At 43.0% G+C, this 22,123-nt stretch overlaps 1 protein-coding gene across 30 annotated transcripts in view; it reads right to left on the bottom strand.

The window, feature by feature from the left end:
• Positions 1-22,123, bottom strand: part of MAGI1 (membrane associated guanylate kinase, WW and PDZ domain containing 1) — a 321,207-nt gene that overhangs the window by 66,190 nt on the left and 232,894 nt on the right. For 28 of the 30 annotated variants that reach the window (XM_085072350.1, XM_085072341.1, XM_085072344.1 and 25 more), the window contains 4 exons: positions 20,129-20,248; positions 8,737-8,943; positions 5,757-5,967; positions 2,268-2,350 (listed from right to left, as the gene is read on the bottom strand). In XM_085072350.1, coding sequence (XP_084928476.1) covers positions 2,268-2,350; positions 5,757-5,967; positions 8,737-8,943; positions 20,129-20,248 — 621 coding nt within the window. The remainder of the gene's footprint in view (positions 1-2,267; positions 2,351-5,756; positions 5,968-8,736; positions 8,944-20,128; positions 20,249-22,123) is intronic. The other 2 variants (XM_085072343.1, XM_085072360.1) reach the window with 1 other exon arrangement.

Here is a 22,123-nt window from a genome sequence, read left to right as displayed (position 1 = left end):
GTGCCTTGTTGAACTGGAGGCACAGCCCCACGGTCCAGATGCACTGGTGAGGCACAGACAGGAGTGCACCAGTTTTAGCAGGGCACCTGGGACAAAGATCACATAATTTTTCAAAGACACAAAGCCATCAATATTCGCTGTTGCTCCATTTATCATTATCTGCTCCATATTCATAAGTTAACAGTGACACAGATGATTAAAGTATTGCTTAGCCTATAAATAATAATAATGCAGTCTGAAAATGAAAGATGGTGACAAAACCAGAACAGAGATGGTAAAAACAATCTTGGACCTAATACAGCAAAGTTTAAGCCACATAAATGAATGACAGAAGCAGCCAGAAAATGTAGGGTCACAACATCTGGACACCCAAAAAAACACTTCCATGACCTCTTTTCAAAATATTCTACCAAAGCAGTTGTTTGGGACCATTAGTGTAAAATACAAATTGCAATTTCCTTTGATAGCCTAAACAACTGGAAACAAGCAAAAACTTACTTAGGGACATGTATCCTGATGAAGCAAAACCACAAGGCAACTGCACCCAAACAAATCTGAAACAGCATCTAACATTTGTAAAATCCACAAAGAGGGTGGGACTGAGCCTGACAACTCACATGCACACACACCAAACAAAACATCCCACTGACTTTTGTGGAATGACACACAACAGTGACCCTTGCCAAAAAAGTCCACCTTCTGTGACACAGCAAAACTAACCTTCTCTCCTCTTTGTTTTTTGAAATATAATTCTTCTTCTGTGCTAAGCAAGATTAGAGCAGCCAAGCAAAGCAGTGCAGGGCACTGCTGTAACTATGAAGCAACTGGTTTAACTACTGAATGTTAAAAATATCCATTAATGAGCAACTTGGTGAATGAAGTGAAGGAGTGTGTGGGAAGATGAAATTAGCTGATTTTAAGGAGTTGATAAACAAAGATGCCACTGCTCTGCAAAATTATTAACTCAATGAAATACAATAATACCAGCTGTATGTTTCTATTCCAAATAAAACAAATTACTCGAATGTTTGCTTTAGAGTTGCTAAGAGGACAAGAGGAAGACTTTCCCTTCTGTGAGGAGACCTAAACTGTGAAACAGGAGCTTGGTCAACCTCTGCAGCCTCATGCTGCTGGCTGCTCCTGGCCTGGCACATCCCTGTGGTCTGAGGGTGTCCTGCACTGTGTAGGAAGTTGGTGACCTTCTTCATCACAGCAGCCAGGGCTGCAGAGCTAAATTCTCTCATCCTGCAAAACCTCACACATGAAAGGAAGGAGAGGTTGAGAAACTGCATGTGCAAGAACAGCAGCAGCAGTTCAGGAGGGCAGAGTTGAACCTACCAGTGAAAAGGGATTGAGTTGATTATTTTCTGAAATAAAACTGTGATTCTTAATGAGATGACTGACACGAGTAGGAGGTTAATTGCATTATGAAAACCAACTTTACAAGGACAGCACCAACACTTCCATTTTTAAAAAGCGTCTACCATGATAGTACAGTGTTAGCCAAGATTATGTGTTTGAATACCATCACCTTTCCTGGTCAGTAGACCAAAATTTCCACACAGGTTTTCCCAAACATTTAAGTTATTTTCATAATTCCCTTTTTCTTCCAGCATCTCCTAAAGGAGGCAGGGAAAGAACCTCCTTTAAAAGTCCTGCATGTGGCTGCTCTAAATCGGACAGTGGCTTGCATTTCCAACATCTCAAGGAATACAAAATCTTATCAGTGCAAATTTACAGCGTCAGAAATCCACACTTTCAAATGGAATTTGTTTTCAGCAATCACAACACTGCGCAGACTGTCAGCGTTTAAGAGTGGAAGTGAAGCAATTGAGTTATTTCTGCTCAAACAAGGAAATAACAACACAACTCTTTCAATCCATGTGAAGCAGGCAGCTGAAGCAGAACACAGCAGAGCACTCAGTTGTTCCCTCCCACACAGCGAGCCGAGGAGCAAACATCTCAGACAGCTTTGAGCCTCATTCAGCATCAGTGGCTTTGCAAATGCTTTTGCAAAAACAGAGGACTCTTACTTGCAGCACATCCCTGATTTTTATTAAATGATCTGGCACCTCAATGGCTGTTTTACATTTGCAGTGATTTTACAACATAATGGATATTGTCTCTATGCACTTATTAATAAACCTTTTTTAATAAAAAAAAAAGTCTTTCTGAACACTGGTTATTAGAAAGAGAGAAGGGAAAGGAAGAAAGTTACCTAGGAATGGACCAAGCACAGTATTATGTCACTATTTTTAGTCTCTTACCATCATCTTCACATTCTTCTAGAGGCTTCTGCTGTTTGTTCAGGCACCGTGGATCTAGCCAAGATGTTGTTTTTGTGTTATGGCTGGAAACCAAAAATGGAAATATGACCTTTGTTAATAAAGCAGAGCTGAAGTATCCGTGACATAAAAGTATATACCCTTTTTATTATTCAACAGACCTGAAGGCACACTTTTGATTCAAAGACACAGCTCTACGATTTGATGTTGTGCAAAATAGTCGACCAAGTCACAACAACTTTGGCCGTGAAAACACAAAGGTAACAAGTGAAAATATACAAATCAGCATTCCTGACTGGAAAGAGGCATGTGAATACTGCAATATTATAATATGAATTTCCAGTCTCTTGTCTTTGGTGGCTTGTTTTTTAATTATAAGGGCTGCCTCTGAGCTAAAGACAGAAGTTTCCCTTCCTCACTAAATTATGCAGTAATCTTTGTTCCTACAAAAGACCTTTGACACATTTAGAGTTGACCCAAGCATTAGCCAAAAAGGGTTTCAATTGAAAACTTGGTAATTACACAAATAAAACTGTTCTGTCTAAGCCTTTGATGGAAGTTGAACAGCTTTACTTTCAACTCTTCCTTTCTACAAGTCCCCTGACAGTCTCATGATGCCAGTCCCAGCGGTGAAGGCTGCATAGTAAACAGCCTTAAAATACATTTTTCTAGAAGTTATTTTCGCCCATAATTTCATTTGCATAAGCAGACAATCTGGTAATATAATGCCTCTTCTACAACCTGGTGTCATCTCAGACATAACCTGCAAAGATATCCCTCCAGTCCCTGAGGTATCACTTATCTAGCTTAGCCTTTAACACTGCTTAACAGTTTAAAGTTTCAATACCGTAGTAATGCTATTTACTTCTCCTTCAAGGTCTCAAAGAGGTTTACAAACTGAACTTTAGCCTCACAACAGTCTCATGAGGGCTCTGTAATGAGGGCTGTGATCCCTGAGGAGCTAACAACCGACCAGCAAACTTGTATTGTACTGCAAGAAAAGGGGCCAGCCCTGCTCCCAGGATCTGAGTGAGTAAATAAAAGGTCCTTGTTTTTTCACATCCTACTACCCAGCCCTCCCAAGGCAGGATGAGCAAATGTGTTTAATCCTTATGTGTGCTTCAGGGCAATTAATCGCCACCTAGAAAACTGAATGGCAGAAATTCAGCAAGACAGGCAAATTAACAGCAATAAAGCAGAGGGGGTCTGCCACCTTATAAATAAGCAAGTCTGCAGTGTAGCTGAGAAGGAGAGCAGTGGGAGGAGAGCAATAGAATATCTGCATATTTCTTGCAATTTTGTACTTGCTAACCAAAGGCTCTTAACAGTATAGTTTGCTGAGGCACAGAAAATTTAGCTAAACACCTTTCAGATCACACAATCAGAGGGACAGGGTTGTGCTAGACCTGTAACATGCACAGATCTACATGCAGGGTAATGAAAACGCCAATTAAGGCTCTAGAGAAACATATGTCAAGAGCCAAATTGCTTCAGCTATATCAGGATTGGTTAACTGACACACAGCCCTGGCCCCAGTGGAGCTGCACTGGTTCTGTGTGAGCAGCTCATGCTGCTCCCTTCAGCACCCTGACTTGGTACCCAAAACACCACAGATGCTGGAACAGATATCTGAGCCAGCCTGGGTGCACACTGCTCATCAGCTCACTCTCTTAACCTGACACAAATCAAACGAAATGGTTTCTCAGCTCAGGGTGTCCTTAGAATTAACAGAGCTGGAGTCATTCAGTGCTGCATCCACACCAACACAAAAACCAGCCCCATGGGAATGGATCCTCAAACTGCACTGCAGGGAGGGAGCACTGCTGCTGCCAGAGCTCCACATCACACAGCTCTGTGTGTACAGGCTGCTTTTTCCCACCACACACATGATTCTCCTGGAAAAGGTCTGACAAAGGTGCTACACTCCTGGGTTGTTGAGAGAACACAGACACAGCAGCCATGGGGATGGCTTTGGGGAAATCAGTGGTGGCAGCAGAACCCTGAGTGGAGCACCTGTAAGGAAGGACAGCAGGGACCCTGTGGGGTCAAAATGGGAGCAACCAACTGCTTGGGCAGCATTTAGTACTCATCATCTGTCCTCCTCCAGGGAGGAAAATGGCAGGCTGAATGGGTTGTTAGGCTGGGCTATGTATAAAGGCCAGAAAATATGTCAAATAACCCTGAGGACACAGTGAGGGGCAGAGACCTGTGCTCTGGGTAATGTACACATCTTGGTTTCATCTGATGAGGATTTGCATTGTGCCTTCTCGACCTTGTCTTACACTCAGGGCTGTTGGAGCCTCTTCAGGTAATTGAGAGTGCCCTGGAAAATGGCCTTTTTTAGAGCAGCCCTCTCCCAGCTGCTGAAGGGCTGCTGCAGTGCCCTCAGTCATCCCAGTTCCTCACATCTCTGGCAATCTTCTCTAATATGCTCCCCTGCCACTGCAGCCAAAGCAAAACCTGCTCCTGAACCTTTCCCTCGCCCTGTCCAAAAGTCCCCTCTCCTGATGATGAAGGCACTGCTGCCCTTACAGCCCTGATCCAGGGTAGCTCTCTGGAGCAGCACAGGGGCAACCAGCTGAGGAGGTTCTTCTGCAGTAACTAGCCATTGCCTTCTGGTACAGCTTCCACAACTGCATTAAACAGACCATCAAATCCAAAATCAATTCCTCACCCCCTCCTCTACTTGGCTAAGGGCTTGAGTTTCAAAGGCTAATTGAGTGTTAATGTCTAGCTAAAATCTGTGCAAGACATCTCTTACACTGACAGGTCCTATTTTATAAGTTACTCCTACCTCAATAAATTTAGACAAGTATAATTAGAGACTATTATTTATGGCATGGAAAAAAAAAATCAATATCATCATAAAACTGCTGACAGCAATCAGCTCTCAGGCAAAGACTGCAGAGCACGAGGTACTTGTGTTCCAAACTTACTGTGCCTACCCTGCCCTGAGCTGTACCTTCTGCAAACCACTGGAGAACACTTTTGGCCCATTTGCTGTGACAAGGGGACAGCACACAAGGGGACAGCACACAAGGGGACAGCACACAAGGGGACAGCACCCAAAGTCCATCCCTGGCTCTGCTGCCTGTGCACAGGACTGGAGGAATCCCTTCTGCTGCATTATGCACAGAGGCAGGCGCCAGAAATGAAGCCTCAGCCCTTCCAATTAGGAGCTTTCATTCCACCCGTGAAAACAACTGGCCCGTGTTTTATAAGTGTCTGTTGCTTTTGTAACTGCCCTCGTAAAACAAGCAATTCCCGCTGCCTTTGAACTCAGGAGCAATTTGGATGTTAATCCAATCAGGAAATGCAAACCCCCTTCAGAAGCAGTGAGGAACTAACAGCTCTGCAACGTAACTGTGTACACTAAATATTTAATACACACACAAAACGCATCTGTGGAGGTTTGCTGATGCCCAGAGAGAGGGGGAGGGATGGGATTAGAACAACAAAAATGTGCTTTACTCTATAAAATAGACTTCTCCGTTCTCGGTGTAGGCCATCTCCCAGTTTTCCGGCAGAGGACCTAGGTTATCCTCGGCAGAAGGAGGTAGGTATTGAGGGAGGTTCTGAGATGGTTCCGTGGTGGGGACGTGGGTGTGGCTCTCAATCGTGGACGGGTGGGTTGCCTCTCTCCCGATATGCGCGTTGTGCTCCTCTTGGTCACCAGACTCTGCTGCGGAAGAAACAACACAGATAAAGTTTAAAAAATCAGTGTTTTTCTCCCCGGCTTTCTCCTCCAGGTTTATTCCACCAGTTTTCCTCTCCTTGCCTCTTAATTCACAGGACACAGCAGCAGATGAAGCCAGGGCAGAGCCCCAGCAGTGTCTGTGGCTGCAAGGTGAGCTCACCTTGCCCACACACTCTGCCAGCCAGACCCTCAACAAACTAATCAGGAGCTGTGATCAGCTCCTGTGTTTGCTCCAACAAGCCCTGCTGAGGTACCCAATTCTTCCAAGCTGTCTGAGGCCAGGGCTCACTCGTGTGGAGGAGTTCAGTGGGCTTTAAAGCAGGCTTACAGGTTCGCTCCTGTGGTGCCAATTGTGGGACAGGATTAGGAGAATAAAATTTCCTGTTTGAAGGATGATCAAAAGGGGAGATTTTACAAGTGCAAAATGCTGCTGGAAGCTAAAGCCAACAAGCTGATGGTGAATGTCTTCAGTGCAGTGCATTATTTTAAATTAAAAATTAAAATGGATGTCAGCGCTGCACCATGTGTCCACATGTTGCTGCTCACTAGTGCCTGTTCTTGCTGTCTGAGGAGGTTTATTCCATGGCTCATCACAGTATCCTTCCAGTCAAAGTCAGTCAGGACTATTTTATGATGTATCTGGCCCTTCTCCCTCTAAGGAAATATTTCTGATGCTTGTATCCATGCAGTTTTGAGCTGTATCCATGAAACACTGCTGCTCATTCCCTCCATCACTAATCACAGTAAATGCTCCCCAATAAACAGGTCTGTGCCCTCACTCCTTCACAGAGAGGTTTTTGAATTCTAAAATTAACCCTGTGCCTACCAAAGGGATTTGCTCTGTCTGGTTCTTGAAGCTGCTGAAAATTTATGGCAGTACTTCCACATCCCCTGGGAATGTCAGTACCAGCACAGACAACACACTGAGCAAAAGACAGAGAGATCAGTGTCACCCTCTGCCAAGTCCCCAGGGAGTGGGACTGAACACCACAGACCATGGACATCCTCAACTCACAGCCCTGCAAAAACCTTCACCATTCTAGTCTGTGTGCAGCCATGAAGATACTGAACTTAATAAACTGGGAGGAACAGGAAGAAAAAGATCTAGACTATACCCTCAGTGCTTGCTTTCCAGCCTTCCTGGCATTTGATATTTTTAGGTAGAAGATGACAAGATAAAGAAGCATGAATGAATCATCGCCAGCTTAAAACTGAGAGTATAAACATGCCAAAATCTGGAAAACACAAGTCACTGAGAGGTCTCCCAGGGAAGCAGGAGCATTTTAATATGGCTAGCACACTTACATGTGAAATAAGCATAAGGAATCACTTTGGTATATGAGAAATAAGTCTTTTCTTGATTCTGTGCCCATTTAATGAAGGCAAGGGGCCAGGGTGTGATAACGTTGTGACAAATGAGCTGCATCTTCCAGTATTTCAGCTTGTGAAGGAAAACAAGGAAGAGAAACGATGCTCAAGCTACTTCAGGGGCACCAAGCTGAGACGGGCAGCAAGGAAATCAAACAACAAATCTCCCACCAGCTTCTTCCCAAAATCAGATCCTGTGACAAAGGCTGAGGCTGCTGCCATGCCACAACATGTGAGTAACCACCCCCAGTGCAGAATTTTGTAAATGAGCTGGTAAGCAGAGAGAGAAATTCCAACCTGGGAGAAATTAGGCTGGCTAGGAGCAATCTGAGTTGGAAATGTGGAGCAGGCAGTAGCCAAACAGAGCACAACCCTCAAAGCCATTCAACAATTTGGCCCTGAGAGGATCAAAACTAAATCTCAGCCTAAATCCTTCTAAAGCTCTAAACAGGTGTTAGAGCCAGGACTTTGGCAGGTAGGAACTGGCAGGACAGACCCTATGGCTCATCAGAGGCTGGGAAGGAAAACTGTCATGGTCATAGAAGTGGCCAGGGGACAAAGGACCCAGAAAGGCTTGAAGGTGTGGAAGATACCTGCTCAGTACCAGCCTCAAACGGAGTCCAAAAGATGAATTCAGTGCTTGAAGCTGAGCTGAGGTAGCAATGCTCTAAGCACTAACAAATACTAAGATTGAGGACATGGGGAAGAGCTCTTGCCCCTCAGAGCTTCACAAACTTCCAGCTGATTTCTGCAGAAACTCAGTCCGAAAGTGTTTTACTCTGACTCAGCCTGCACAGCACTTGGCTTTAGATTGCAAAGGTTTGCAGCAATCTTTCAGGCAGCCACAAGGCTTCATGGCAGCCACAAGATCTGTGTTCAGCAGGACACAAGGCCTTCACAAAACTCAGCTTGCAGCTACACTTCAGAGCTCATTCCTGCAGCAAGCAGCTGGGAGGTACCTTGAAGAAAACCTAGTGCAGTACAGGAGTGATGGGCAGCTCTAGGTGTGAGGAAGGATAAAGGATAGCAACATATTTAGGAAGGAGCAGTAATTAATTTCAAATGTAATCCTGGTTGAGTCATTTCATACTGTTTGTAACTGTCAATCATAGCTCAGCTCTTCCCTGACCTTTCTGCAATTGATGGATTTGAACTTTTCCACATTTTTGTCTCATCCAGTTCGATCCCACAAGGCCTTTTTGGAGAGACACAGCTGTGCACGTGGTTGCTCACACCTGGAGAGCTGCCATTCAGGTGTCAGCCAGTTCTGTTTGACATGGACAGCACTGCAGAAAACACATTAAAAACAACACCCCCTCTTCAAAATCCCCTCCAAACCCCTTCCCCACGTACCCCAGCTGACAGACCGCGGTATTTCTGCGTTACCTGTGAAGCTACTGCTCATTTCAGGTACATCATCCTCTTCCTCATTCTCCGTATGCACTATGCCAGCATTTTGCATATCATTGTAAGACTTGGTTCGCTTTGGAGTCGACTGCTTGGAGCCAGACTGCAGGTTTTGCAAAGCATCGGTGGAAGTCACTTTCCCACTGAGGGGCTGGCTGGGAGGCTTGGGCGTTCCATAATAGTTACCTAGGCAATAGAGACACATTTGCATCTTCAAAAGAGAGCAGTTTACAGCAGAAAGGTTTCTATTTCGTTTTCTTTACGGTTCCATTACAATTTCCATCCCTCCCCACAGATAAGTAAATAAAGCAGCTGGCACGTGCCATTCCCATTTTTGGGGGTGCATATTTCATCTCTGCCGAGGACACAGAGATATTTCTTGCCTTTTTAGTTATTCTTGTCGGATCTAAAAGGAGAAGCAATGGTTGTATTGTTTAGGTGCACTGAGCGTACATGGGCTAAAACAAAAGACAGTCATGGTGAATAGCAAAACTTCATCTCGTTACATCTGAATTTCAATTAGTAGCCTTTTTACATGTGTGCACCCACACAATGCTGTGGCAGATCTGGAGTGAGCCCTGCAGAAAATAAAAAATTCATGACTGCTATCACCAAGAGAAGTGATGAAAGGCTCGATGGCCTGCTTTAATACACAGGTTCTTTTAGGGGGGATGTTGCATTTGGAAAGCAGAAACTATTCTCTCTCTAAAAGAAATCTTAGTCAAAGGAGAGAAAAGGAAAGAAACCACGTGGCACTGCTTTCTTCAAAGAGGAAATTCAGCAGTTGGGTCAACTTGGGTAGAAGTGAAGAACCAGAGCTTAAAGCTAAACTTGAAGGGACAAAGATGCACCCCCAGTTCCACAAATCCATCACCAGCTGTGATGGAAACAGTGCAAAGTGCTTGGGATGCTTCCCTGTCATTTTAAGTGACTGTGGAAGAGACACAGAGAAAGTGCAGGTTCATTCATGCCAGAACAGCACAGAGGTATTTCACTGTCCCTGTTTCACTTCACCTCCACACCACAGCACTGCTGGAAATGCTCCACAGCAACCTCAGGTCTGGAATCTGCTCCTGCAGCTTCACAGGAACTCAGACCTACTGCAAGGTGCATCTTTGAATTTTTACAGAATGGCCTGTTATGTACAACAGTTTTACTTAAAAGTCCCCAAAATTTCCCTTTTAGGAATTATTGCTAATTTTTATTTGTCAGCTTTGGATTCCAAGGGTAGACTTAGAAATTTCCTCTATAGTCTTTGACATGGCAAAACATAAAGGTTGACCTCCCAGACAGCTTCAACTGTGGCAACCACACAAAATTCTTCTCTAAAATATACATGTACATTTATTTACATTCTTCACAGATCTCCACAAGCGATATTTAACCCAGAAGCATTATTTTTCAATTTTTCAGTACATCTTTTCTCAGCCACTGTAGGAGAAGATCAGGTTTGAGACCACCTAAGGAACCTGAAGGTGCACAGGTCCATGGGATGTGATAAGGTGCTCTGCAGGAGCTGAGGGAACCTGGGTGGAGTTGCTGCATCACTTCCCATCACATTTGAGGAGCTGTAGCACTCACAGACTGGAAAAGGAGAAACAGAACCCCTTTTTTAATAATGGGGGACCAGGAAGAGGCCAGCCAGTCTCACCTCTGTGCCTGGCAAGATCCTGGAAGGAGGATCACCAGGACATATCAGGAGCTGGAATCACCCTGACTTGGACTAGCAGAGTCCACCTGGGGAAACCACTCAGCAAACACCAGCAATCTTTCCCCCTCACCACCTCCCATGAGGTGAACAAGTGTTTCTCACAGAGCTGAGGCCCAAGAAGCTGGAGCAGCTCCCACCTCCCCTTTTCCAGCTGCAGTAGCAGGACAGCAACACGTGCAGGTTTGTCTCAACAAGGTGAGTTCCAGGATAACACAACGCCGTGGATTCAGCTCAGTAGGAGCAGCAACGCCCCGTGATGCTTTCATCTCCTGCTCATCATTTCAGAATCTTAAATGCACATTGATGCATAATTTATGGGGAGAAGGAAATTACTTCTTCTGGAAAGAGCCTCTAATGGGTACGGAGGCTCCGCAAGCAGGTTGCAGCTTCTGCTGGAGAAATAATTCTTATGCTCTACATACTGCAGGACTGCTTTATGGAAAAAGAGGAGGAACAGGGGAGAGAGAGAGTACAAATACAAACGTAGGTGGGCAAAAAAAAGGATAATTAACCCTGCTCCCATCTATCCTCTTTGGCATTTCTCATAAAGAATGATGCTACTCTGGGATTTTGTGGTTTTGGTTTTTTTTTAGGTTGTTGCTTTGTTTTGCTTTCCAGGAAAAAAAAAGAAGTGTTTTCTAAGGATATTAACTGCTAAGCAGAGAGAGCCATGTGTGTACCAAACACATAAAAACAACTTTTATTTATAGCACTGCCCATCGCTATTTTATGCAAAAGTTATTTCGGGTCTGTTGTAAATGGTTAAATTCCTTAGGATGGATGCAGCAAAGTGGATGAAGGGGATATATAGATGTTGATAGTGTGGGTTTTATTTCCCCTGGACAGGAACAAAGCACAGATGGTACCTTCCCTCCTCCAATTACAGAGAAATGTATGATTATATCTTTGAATTTTGTTCCTCTTCAGTTCCTCTAGCAACAGCAAAGCTGGAGTTCCTAGCAGTCCACAGAGAGCTGTTCTTCAACAGAAAACCAGGCTTCTCTAAAATATTTCAGATTTTCTTACACCAAAATCATTAGTCATTTTTCAAACCAGCCATGGTTGTTGGTACTAATATTAGTGAATAATTATTTTCTACCAAGACAGTGTGCTGTTTTAGAGGATCCCTGTAAATATAAATGAGCATATAAAAAGAGCAAATATGAATTTGAAACTGAGCATGGCTCTGCATACGTGGGATTTATGGGAAACGCAGCCATTGGAGCTGAACTTTTATTTTTTCTCCACAGGAGGCAGATTAAGCCTGAGTCAATATTCAAAAAAAATCACAGCTCTCCCTTCAGATTCACACAAGGACAAACAGGTTGGGGAAACAATCCACCTCATGATAAAAATCTTCAAAAGAAAGGTCCAGCCCAGCTTCCAGGTGTCATGGAGAATGACAGAAAATGGAAATGCTATCTTTTCCTCTTGTTTACTGGATGAAGTCAGTCCTATTCCTCCTCTCTAAGCAGCTATTTTTGAAGACATGGCATGTGGGCCTGGGCGTGGGAGCAGACACACTATTAGGGGGGACTGGTAAAAATAATCACCAAACCTCATGTTTCATCCTCAAAATTGGAAATAGAAAATATTTACCCTGTGACTCAGAAATCCAAACATGCTCCATTAACAACTGACAGTGAACAGCCTAGCAAGAGTTTTACAACACTCAGACTTCACATTATTCGTTCAAATTAAATCTATCAATGTTTATGAAAAAACATACATTTAAAAATAGGCTTTAACAGTGTTTTGTGAGCCACTTGTAAGCCTAAAGAAGGGGCTAACTTCATAGCCAGTGTAATTTGTACTGAATATCCAATCAGCTCTAATTATTAACAGCATGTTACATGTGCATACACAAGCATCTGTCATCCCAGAGGATCCCAAAACATTTTCTGGAGTCAGCACAGTAGTTAGGGCAGGACTCCCCGGGGTGCTGAGCTCAGGTGAAGCTCTGCAGAACTTCTGAGGACTCTGACCCCAGCAGGATGGCTGGGAGCTGAAAGGAGCAGCCTGTCTCTCAGACAATGGGGATTCCCTGAACAAGGCTGCAGGAAACCCTCTGCTTTTGGGTGGAAATGCCAGTTTTGGAGAAGCCAGCCTGGCAGAATGGCATTTCCCATGTCAATTCCTATGGGAACTTGGCCTCTGAGCCTTGCCCTCTTCTCAATCCCATTTGGATCCTGCCTACAGTGCCTGAATTAATAGCTAATAACAACACATTCACTCAGCAGATGCACATACCATTAACTGAATCCCTTGTCATCACTTTTCTCTAACCCTTATTTTATTCAGTCCCTTGGTGCTTAAAACTTACTTAACCACAGCTGAAGTTTGATGGCAGCATCTGCAGCCAAATCCATGACTTAATCCATGCACTCTGAAGCACCACTCAGGAGAGTGCACAAAAATAACAATAATAATGATAAAAAGCCAAACAGAAGAGCTATTTGGAATGAGTTGGTTTCTTTTCATCTCCTTATCTTTAAGTGTCGGCAGCTTACACATTTTAGCATCACACACAGTAATTAGACTTTGGTAACAGCTTATCACAACAATAAGACAAGTTCTCATCATCATAACACTTCCTGCTCTGCCAATTCAAGCAGTGATCACAATCAGTGGAAGCAATCTACAGCAGCTTCCACCCTGTCCTGAATTAAAGCGACACTGTCAGCCAAGAGAACTTTCTTTTTAAGTTTCAGAAACCAAGTGGCAGTGGGAAATTTGTCTTTTATTTCTAAATGACAAAGCATTTTTTATTAAATATTCCCCCGGCGGGCAGTAAATTCACCTAAGTTGTTTGTGTGACCTGGAATTTAAAATACAATTCACAAAAATACACCAACTAGCTGCCCTTGAGTAAAATAACTATGAATCTATTCCATAAAAAAATCTCTTCCATTCTTTGCCATTCACTACTGAATTCAATTTGGGTTGACAGGACTCCATCCAGCCAAGATGCTGCTCCTGGAATGGGCAGAAATGCAGAAGAAGAAAGGCACAATCTAACAGGCTCAAAAGTGGAATGGATACTAAAGCAGAGAGGGAAGAGGAGACCATGGAGGCTGCTGGGGTGGGGACAGGGAGGTGACATGAGAGGTGGAAGAAGGCAGAGGAGCTGACTGCGAGGCCAAACCCGAGTTTGAGCATTAATCCTAATGGTGCAATTACAGAAACTGAAGAATGTGGTCCCAAACCATACATTTGTGTTCCTTCAATCTCTAGGTTTTTCCTCTGCAGCAGCACTTCTGCTTTCTGGAGGAAAGATGTGTATGCCTGAGACTGGGAATGCTCTTGTGTCTCAGGAAAGGACCAAGAGGAGTTCACACAGTTCTGAATTTCCTGACGCCTACTTGTGAAGTCTAATTTTGCAATTATGAAAATCCCAAGAAGCTCAAAGGCCTCAGTGCAGCACAGAGGGCTCTGTGTCCACCAGAAGAGCATCTGATCTTCAAAGCGACCACTCGGAGCTAACAAGGACTCCATTAATAGCTGGTGTTTTAAAAAGCACTTCATAGCTTTGTGTCTTGGTGCAAATGGGTATTTTGGGAAAGACACTTGGAGATAAGCAGCAAAATTAAGCAAGGCCTTGACACGGAGACTTGAAATGCAATTATTAATGTAATTGTTTCCTTTTCTGAGATGCAGCTCTTCTTCTCTGCACTGTACAAGAACCAAAACAATTGACCCTTAATTTTAGCAGAAGAGCTTCTGCTCATCTAATCCAGCAAGAGTGCTTGTGTCTGATTAGCACAGGATGAATTGGTTCCTGGGAGCAGAGCTCCTGCCACAGTGTTTTGTCTGTTCTCTTCCCAGATCACATTCTGCTACAGATTTCCACATTTAGATGACAGATCTGGCTGCTGTCTGTGGGATTCACCTAGCTGCAACTGCACATTGATTAGCAATTGCCTTGAGGAAATTCAGAGTATCCAGGCAACCGGGAGGAGGCTGTGGATACAGCATCTGGATCGGAAGGAAAACAGGCAATGAAGGAGAGCTCAGAGAAATTAACCTCCAATATATCCATTTGCTTTAAATAGGAGATTCTCTGTCAATTTTCGTGGTTAATAATGGTGAGGTTAACCGAAAGATCAGTTTGGGTTTCTCGTTAAATAAGTCAAACTGTTGCAATCTGCACATTTCAATTATGTCTGAAATTTAACATATACTCCAATTAGTGTCCTAAAGGCAGTGGCAGCATGGGAGGAAGTCATCCACAGAACAAATCACTCTTCCTTATTCTGATTTTTCCTGTGTTATCACTAGGTGTTGCCACATGCTATTGTTAGCACTCATGTACAAATGCATCCAAGCACATTTAATACCTGGGAAAATCCTAAACCAAAACAATGATACTTAGAGAAATAAATAAGCAGTAAGACCTTGGTAGCATGGAGCAGGAAGGGGGCTGGGGAAACTCAGGGTTGCCATGAGACCCGCTGAGTTATATCAACTGCTATAACCACATTCAAATAGATTAAAAAGAAATTCGTAGGGAACATAAATAAAAATATGCTTGTGTATGGTATCTACAGAAAGCAGGAGAAGGAGCTGGATAACACCAGCCAGGAGGAGCAGCCACTTCTAGAGAGCTCCAAGAACATCCTGTACCAAAAAAAAAAACAATGCCAAAATGTGCCTGGACTGCTAGGAACAGCCCTCAACACATCAGACAGTGGTTACAGAGTAAATGATGACTTAAAACAAACTGAACTCTTACTTAGGAAGAAAGCTACTAATTCGCCATATCTCTTCTTGCCAGAGGTGTTTGGGAACAACCTTTTCCCCAAGGTTTGTGTTTTAAAACGCATGACTGCTAATGAGCAATTTCTGACAGAGCTCACGTTGAAAAACTTGCTATTGAAAGTGCAGAGAGAGAGAGAGAGAGAGAGAAGCCAGGAAATTCAAAGCCACTCTAAACCCCTATCAGATATTTGAATATTTGCTTTTGGAGAACAAGAGTTACTCAGGTACCACTTCAGCTGTTTGCAGAATGAAGCATTGTTATCAGATGACACTTCAGTGCAGCAGCACTCATGCTTAACACTGATAATCCTGCCCATACACAACAACATGCTGCCTTTTTTCCCCTCTACTTGTGGTTTAAAAAATAGCAAGAAAAAAAGCAAGCAAAGAAAAAGAGCCAAAAATAGAGGAGGAATCATTCTGCAGTGCACAGATATTAGTATGTGGATGTTCAATTTGATACATTACGGCGGTGCTAAAGGAGCCATTATGATTTACTGAGTCAATCTCCAGTCTGGAGACAATAATCAGCAGATCTGATCTTATTAAGCGGAACACGTTGTTCCCCTGCACAGGCATCCCCAGCATCTGTCACCCTTCCCTGCCCAATCTTCCCCTCTGTTCTGCCTGCCACAGGCTTAGCTCTCCTTTCCAGGTGGGACTGAGCTGGTGACACCAAAAGGCTGGGAAGCACCAGCACAGAAAATCCACCCATTTTGCTAAAGCAGCTGGGGGAGCACGGCTGCTGCAGAGAAACCCAAGGAGAGCCAGCACATCAGATAAATTAGGCTAAAGGCATCTTGATTTGAAGCATGTTGCTGAATACACCTCTCTGCTTCAGCTGGAATTCTAACTGCACTATTAATGTAATTTATTACAATCATTAAGTACCGCAATCAGAGACCCTGTCTAGAGTAGCTAGTTTTATATACTTTTAAAATGTTAGCAAGTCACCCCATTACATCTTAGTCATGAGACTAATGCAGATTACTTATTACTTCTCTTGGCAATCACATAACACTTGTCCTGAGAATGAAGGATGATGCCTTGACAATAATACTCCATAATGTAATAACCCTTCACATGTTACAAAGTGCAGCACTTTTTCTTTTGAGGATCACTAAGTGCTGGGCAGGCATTCATTAACACAGCCTCACCAGACCCCGGTGATACAGCCATCCCCATTCAAAATTCAAAATTCAGCCACCATGCTCATGTCCCCGTGTGCCTCTGCACAGCTCCCATCCCCAGGGCTGCCTGAATTCAGCACAGCCCTCCAGAACACTGCTGCTTCCACTCTCCCCCTCCTATTTGGAAGAGCAGATAGCTGCAGGCACAGGGTACCTGCTGAAATATTAATGACGAGAGAAGTAAGTGTTGTTTTAATATTCTCCAGGCCAGTAACCTGAAGGAAAGAGCAGTTACCTGATCTGCCCAGGGCCACTCAGCAGCTGGGGAAGAAACAGGAATAAAATCTGGAAGTGGTGGCTGTGCTCAAAACAGCCCTCCCTTGGGGTCCCTGAGAGAGCCCGCAATTCAAATGCAGAAGTAATTGCTAAATAATTAGTAACCGACACAATTACTTCCATGCATCCATCAGTATTTTCTGCCCTGAAGGAGCAGTCAATAAATGCCTGAGACTACAATTACGGTGATTTTCTATCCACCAGAAGGCCTAGACAATGTGCAGCCTAAAAAGAATTTTCCTTCCTAATGAGTAATGTCAATGGGAATTTCTAACTGGCTTGGCTGTGTCGTGTGCAGCTTTATCAGCACCCACGTGGGGCAAAATCACCAATACTGGGGCAGCATTGCAGATTTGGGCAGGTCTTCCAGACCAGTTGCTGGATTCATGATCAACACGTAGTTTTGACATTTCTGGACTTTATGGTTAAAAATCAGGTTGCTAAAACCTAAACTGAAAGCCTGAGGAATTAAGGCTTGCCAATGCCCCCTCCCACCTTCAATTTTTTGAAGAATTTTTGTTCACGTGACCAGAACAGCAGCTGCCATGCCCACTCTGCCTTCAGTGAGCTGTGAATCAAAAGCTGCCTAGAGGAACCTATTTGCAGTGCACCAGAAGAAATAATAATGGCATTACAGAGCTCTGCAGGTCGGCAACACCTGTTTTGTCCTGTTCAGCTTGCACTTTCTCTTTTTGGAATTAGAGGCCTCTCAAAACCCAGGTTCTTCTTTCAAAACATGATACACTCTCCTACTTTTTTATGGTTTCCAACTGTTCTCTTCTGCTTGTTCTTTATTCTTTCCAAATCAATAGTATCTGTATCAGCATCAAAGTCCTGTGTATTACCCCTCCACTGATGGCTCCCTGTTTGCTAATCTTTCTCCCCAGAACTTCTCTTCAGTAACTGTTATTAAACAACTTCTATTACCTCTTCTCCTGCAAGATTTTTCCCAGTGACAGAATCCAGGTGGGTTTATGTCCATCTTCCCCACCATCACATGCTGATGGTTACAAATTAAGGGCTAGGAAGGTCCTTGGGACCACTCTGACCCCAAACCACCAGCCAGCTTGAGCCACATGAGCTTGTGGCTAACTGGCATATGAAAACTTCCCCATTCCTGTCCATTTCATAGCATTCCTCTGCCTTCATCTCTAAATCACCTAAGAGCATTAAATCACAAGCAGCCCTATCTCTGCAATTGTTCTGATTCCTATTCAGTACAACAGGTAGAATGGGAAGATTATTTCCTTTTGTTGGGTTTTATTTCTCTGGTTTAGAATAAGCCATCAGTGGTCAAAAATACAGTCAAATTTATCATGGTGGAACACTTATTAAAAAAAAAAAGTGGTAGCAAAATGCAGGGTAAAACAAATGATAATTAAAATAATCTAAGACTGTAAAGCTGCACAATAACAGAGACTTTGCCATTAAAAGTCCACCTTGCTTTGTGGTCTGGGTTTTTTGGAAGATTTTTTTAAATAGACAGAATTCCTTGCAATTGCAGCATCGAGTCTGAATCACCCCATCTTCCCAGATCTAATCAAGATCAACACTGTCTTGATCAATACAGCTGTAAAATAAGATTTCCAAAAAAAAAAGTACAACAAAGCCATTAAAGAAATCTCAGAAGGCAGCAAAATAATTTCTTGAAGCCGTAAGTGAAAAATGAACTCTATTTATTTCACATTACAATCAAATAGTAATGTGTCTTGATGCATATGTGCACACATGCATCATCATTATTTGCTTTATTTTTATTGATTTTTCCTTCCATGGGCCAGCACTCCAGAACCACAATGCACCAGCATCACTGATGTCAACGGGGAAAGAAGCTTCTCAGCACTTCTGACAAATTATTCCTTTAAAGTTCAGGCCCTTCTATCACCCACAGAAATGAAATACACATTAGACTTCTGAGAAATCAACCTCATCTTCAGCAACTGCAAAGAGCAAGCCATGAAACCTAAACAGTTTAGCTGCTGCTGCATATAATCACATAAGCGATGAAACGACCATGTTGTAAGTGTCCCAGATGGATACAGCATTTCCTGAGAACTAATTCCCTGCATGTCCCAGGAGCCAGCTTACAGACAGTTACCCATTTTGTCTTTCCAAGTGGAAAGGTCACCAGAACAAATAGATAAGGAAGCAATGGTGAGGCCTTTCGGCTGATCTATTTCGAGCACCATGACAAAGAAAACTAATTTGGTGTTATAATTAGAAACACGGAGAGGAAAAAGCTCATTTTGGAGAAGAGCTGCTGCTGGAATGTTAGCGTTGGTGCTGATGGAGCTAATCAGCTCAGAGAGGTGGAAGAGTGAAACCAAATTACACATTTAGCATCTTCATGCAAACCAGGTTTGACACTGCAATTGTCTGCAGTTGGGAACAAGCACTAGGTTTAAAGGTGTCCTTATGAGGGAGTTTAAAAAAAAGTAGACAAACAAACAGTATTTCAGGACCCTTTCTTCAGACACTGAAAACCAAAACCACGTCACAATCTTTTCTGTTCACATTTGATGACTAACTTTTCAAAGACTTTTGGCTATTGGCGTGTAGTTCACATTATTAAATGTATCCCATATTTCTTATTATAAAGAATAATTAGAATAAGGCAGCAAGAATAAGGCTTTTTCAATCTCTGATATTTACAGAAAGATCCATTAAATGTCTTTCAAATAGAAATATGAAATGACCGAGCTGCAGTACACTGGAAGGACCTTTGAAGTATTTCTTTTCATTGTCTTGTCAAGAGGTACATTTGAATGCCCTCCAGAGAAAAAAATCCAAAACAACCTCCAAGAGGAGTTTTCAATTTAAAGGAGCTATAGATTGTACAAATCCTATTGTGTACCTAAAAATGGCCAATTTGCCTTGCATTTCTCTGGAGCTTTTTCCTGCTCTCACCCTGGTGACATTTCAGTGTCCCTTGGCTGTCTCAGTGCTGTTGTTTGCAAAGTTGTGCTGCAAAAAAGGATCAACGCAATGACCCAAGTTAGAGGCAATTACCCAAGAATAAAGAAGGAAAAAAAAAAAGCAGTGCATCATGTAGCTGCATAGTGACACACGACTGGGTGATGAAGGAAGTGTATTTAGGGAAGATGGAGGGAAAGAGAAAAAGCAGGAGGGAAGAAAAAGTGAACAAAGAGATGAGCCACAGTGGATACAAAAAATAGATGCATACTGCCCCAGTATTCTGTTACTGGATTACATATTGGATTTTCCTGGCCTACTGATGGTAATCTTTTCAGGCAGTTAACTTGAAGGGAAAAGACAAAAGCACAGCAAAATTGGAATTCCCTCTCTCAGGTTACAGAGAAAAAGGGAGCAGAGCACTAGGATGGAAAGCAAGGTCCTAACACAAGTAAGGCTGATGCAAGTGTGGTGTCCCACCACAGGTATTTGAAGCATTTTTTCACTGTCTGTTGCTCCATACCTTCATAAGTTCCTACTTCCAGAAGGGTCCCACTTCTCTCCAACTCCAGAAATTCCTCCACAGTCAGAAAGTTATAGTCCACACCAGGCACTTCTCCTTCTCTTGGAGGGCGGGTTGTGCCTGAAAGGAAAAAAAACAACACTATAAGGGAGTTGTTTTCTCATCAAGAGTTAAAAGGGAAAGTAACAGATTTTCACAGAGTTACAACAGGATCTGCAAAACACAGTTCTGTGAGCTACAAGCATCGAAAGAGTTCAGCTAGAAGTTAGGAGCCCATGGAAAACAAGACATAGGTATCAGGCAGAACTGGCAGCACCAAATGGAACAGAACAACAAAAGGACAATGGTTTTTCTATTCTCAGAAAGACTCTGGAAAAGGAATCTCTCATACCACGTGCAGAAACACAGCTGGATAAGTTTGGTACCTGGGAATATGCCAGCAATTACCTTCCTGCTGTTAGCATTGTCTCTCATACTTCACTAAAATTGCAATCTGTACTCTCAGATAAGGCAACTACTTTCCAGTTTCCTTTATTTCTGTATCACTATCTCTGCAAATGTTCTTTCACATCATAAATGTAATTTCTCCCTTGTTTCTTCTTCAAGTGTTTTGTCTCTATTTATGCTATTATTTTTTATTCAGCATTAAAAAGTACCATGAGACAGTTTTGATGCACCATTCCCACATGCTCACTAAAGAGACAACCTGCCAATTCTTCTCACACAAGTTCACCTAAAAGCTCATTCCAGTTCAGGAATACTTTTGAGTGATAAGTCACACTGAATCTCTCTGCAGCACTTGACAATTTCAGTAGCACCCATGGAGAACTGGGCTCTGATCACTCTGCCAGCTCTGAAAATCTTCTCCCTTCTGACCAATTTACAGCACTCTGAAGTGGAGGGTAAAATGAGTCATTTCACTACTTTTTTCCTAAGATGGCTTGGGAGGCTGCATTTTAGGTCACTGAGCACAGCTTCATTGATAAGGATCAATTTCTGTTCAATAGCCTTTATTTTCCATGACTCTGGAGGCTGGGAGGTGACTGGGCTCTGTACATCTGAGATTAAACATAAATGACAGATTTACAGATGGTGCAGGAAACTGAATTTTGGAAGAAAGCGTGGAGTTAGAGAGTTGGAGATGTCTGAATGCTGTGGCTGAAACCAGTCTGCTGGCTTGGGAATAATTCAGAGACGTGGAAACCATACCTAACATTTAAGGAAGCATAATTTCTCACTTCTGAGGGACTCTTCTGGCCCCTGGGCAGTGTCTTCTCAGTGCATATAATTTCTTAAACCCTCTATAAAAGGACAGAAGAAAGAATAAAGAAGCTGAGCCTCTGAAAACTAATTGGGAAGATTCCAGCTCTCAGAAGTTGAAAGAGCATAAATTTACCATGCCCGCATCTGGCAAATGTTTTCCTCAAGTGCCAGGAAAAGCGGAAAGTCTGCTTATCTCCTATTCATCTGAGAGACTGTTCAAGAGGTCAGTCTTGACAGAGTGACACCCTTGAAAGACTATCACTAGATTAATTTCCTTGATAGACACCCACTTTCTCTAACATCCTCCATTTCTTGTTTCAAAATAGAAACTCTCTTTTCTTATTATTTACCATCAGCCTTCAGAGAGTCTATAAATTCCTGTGCTTTTTTTCCATCATTCCTCCTCTTGGAGCTGCGTGAATGGGTGAAGGAGGGAGAAAAAGTAAGGAAGGGGATGGAAATAGTGATGGATATCTCCACCCTGCTGGCAGAATTACTCTTTCCTATTTGGAAAGGATTCAATCTTGCATCCTTTGTATTTTTTCTTGCATTCTTTGTATTTTTGAATCTTTACAGTAAGGCTACAACATTTACAGGGTAGATTGTAATGGAAGACAATTGTGTTTCACAGATCTAGTCCAGAAAAATGCTGGAGCTGCTTAGTGTGCCCCTCTCCACCTTAGTGCCAGTGGTCCCAACCAAAGGCAGGCAGAAAGGCTCACTCAGGTCCCT

Source organism: Lichenostomus cassidix, chromosome 12 (genome assembly GCF_008360975.1).
Source record: "Lichenostomus cassidix isolate B80296 chromosome 12, HeHo_3.0, whole genome shotgun sequence".
In the NCBI taxonomy this organism is placed as follows: Eukaryota; Metazoa; Chordata; class Aves; order Passeriformes; family Meliphagidae; genus Lichenostomus; species Lichenostomus cassidix.
This window is presented reverse-complemented; position numbering and strand designations above follow the sequence as displayed.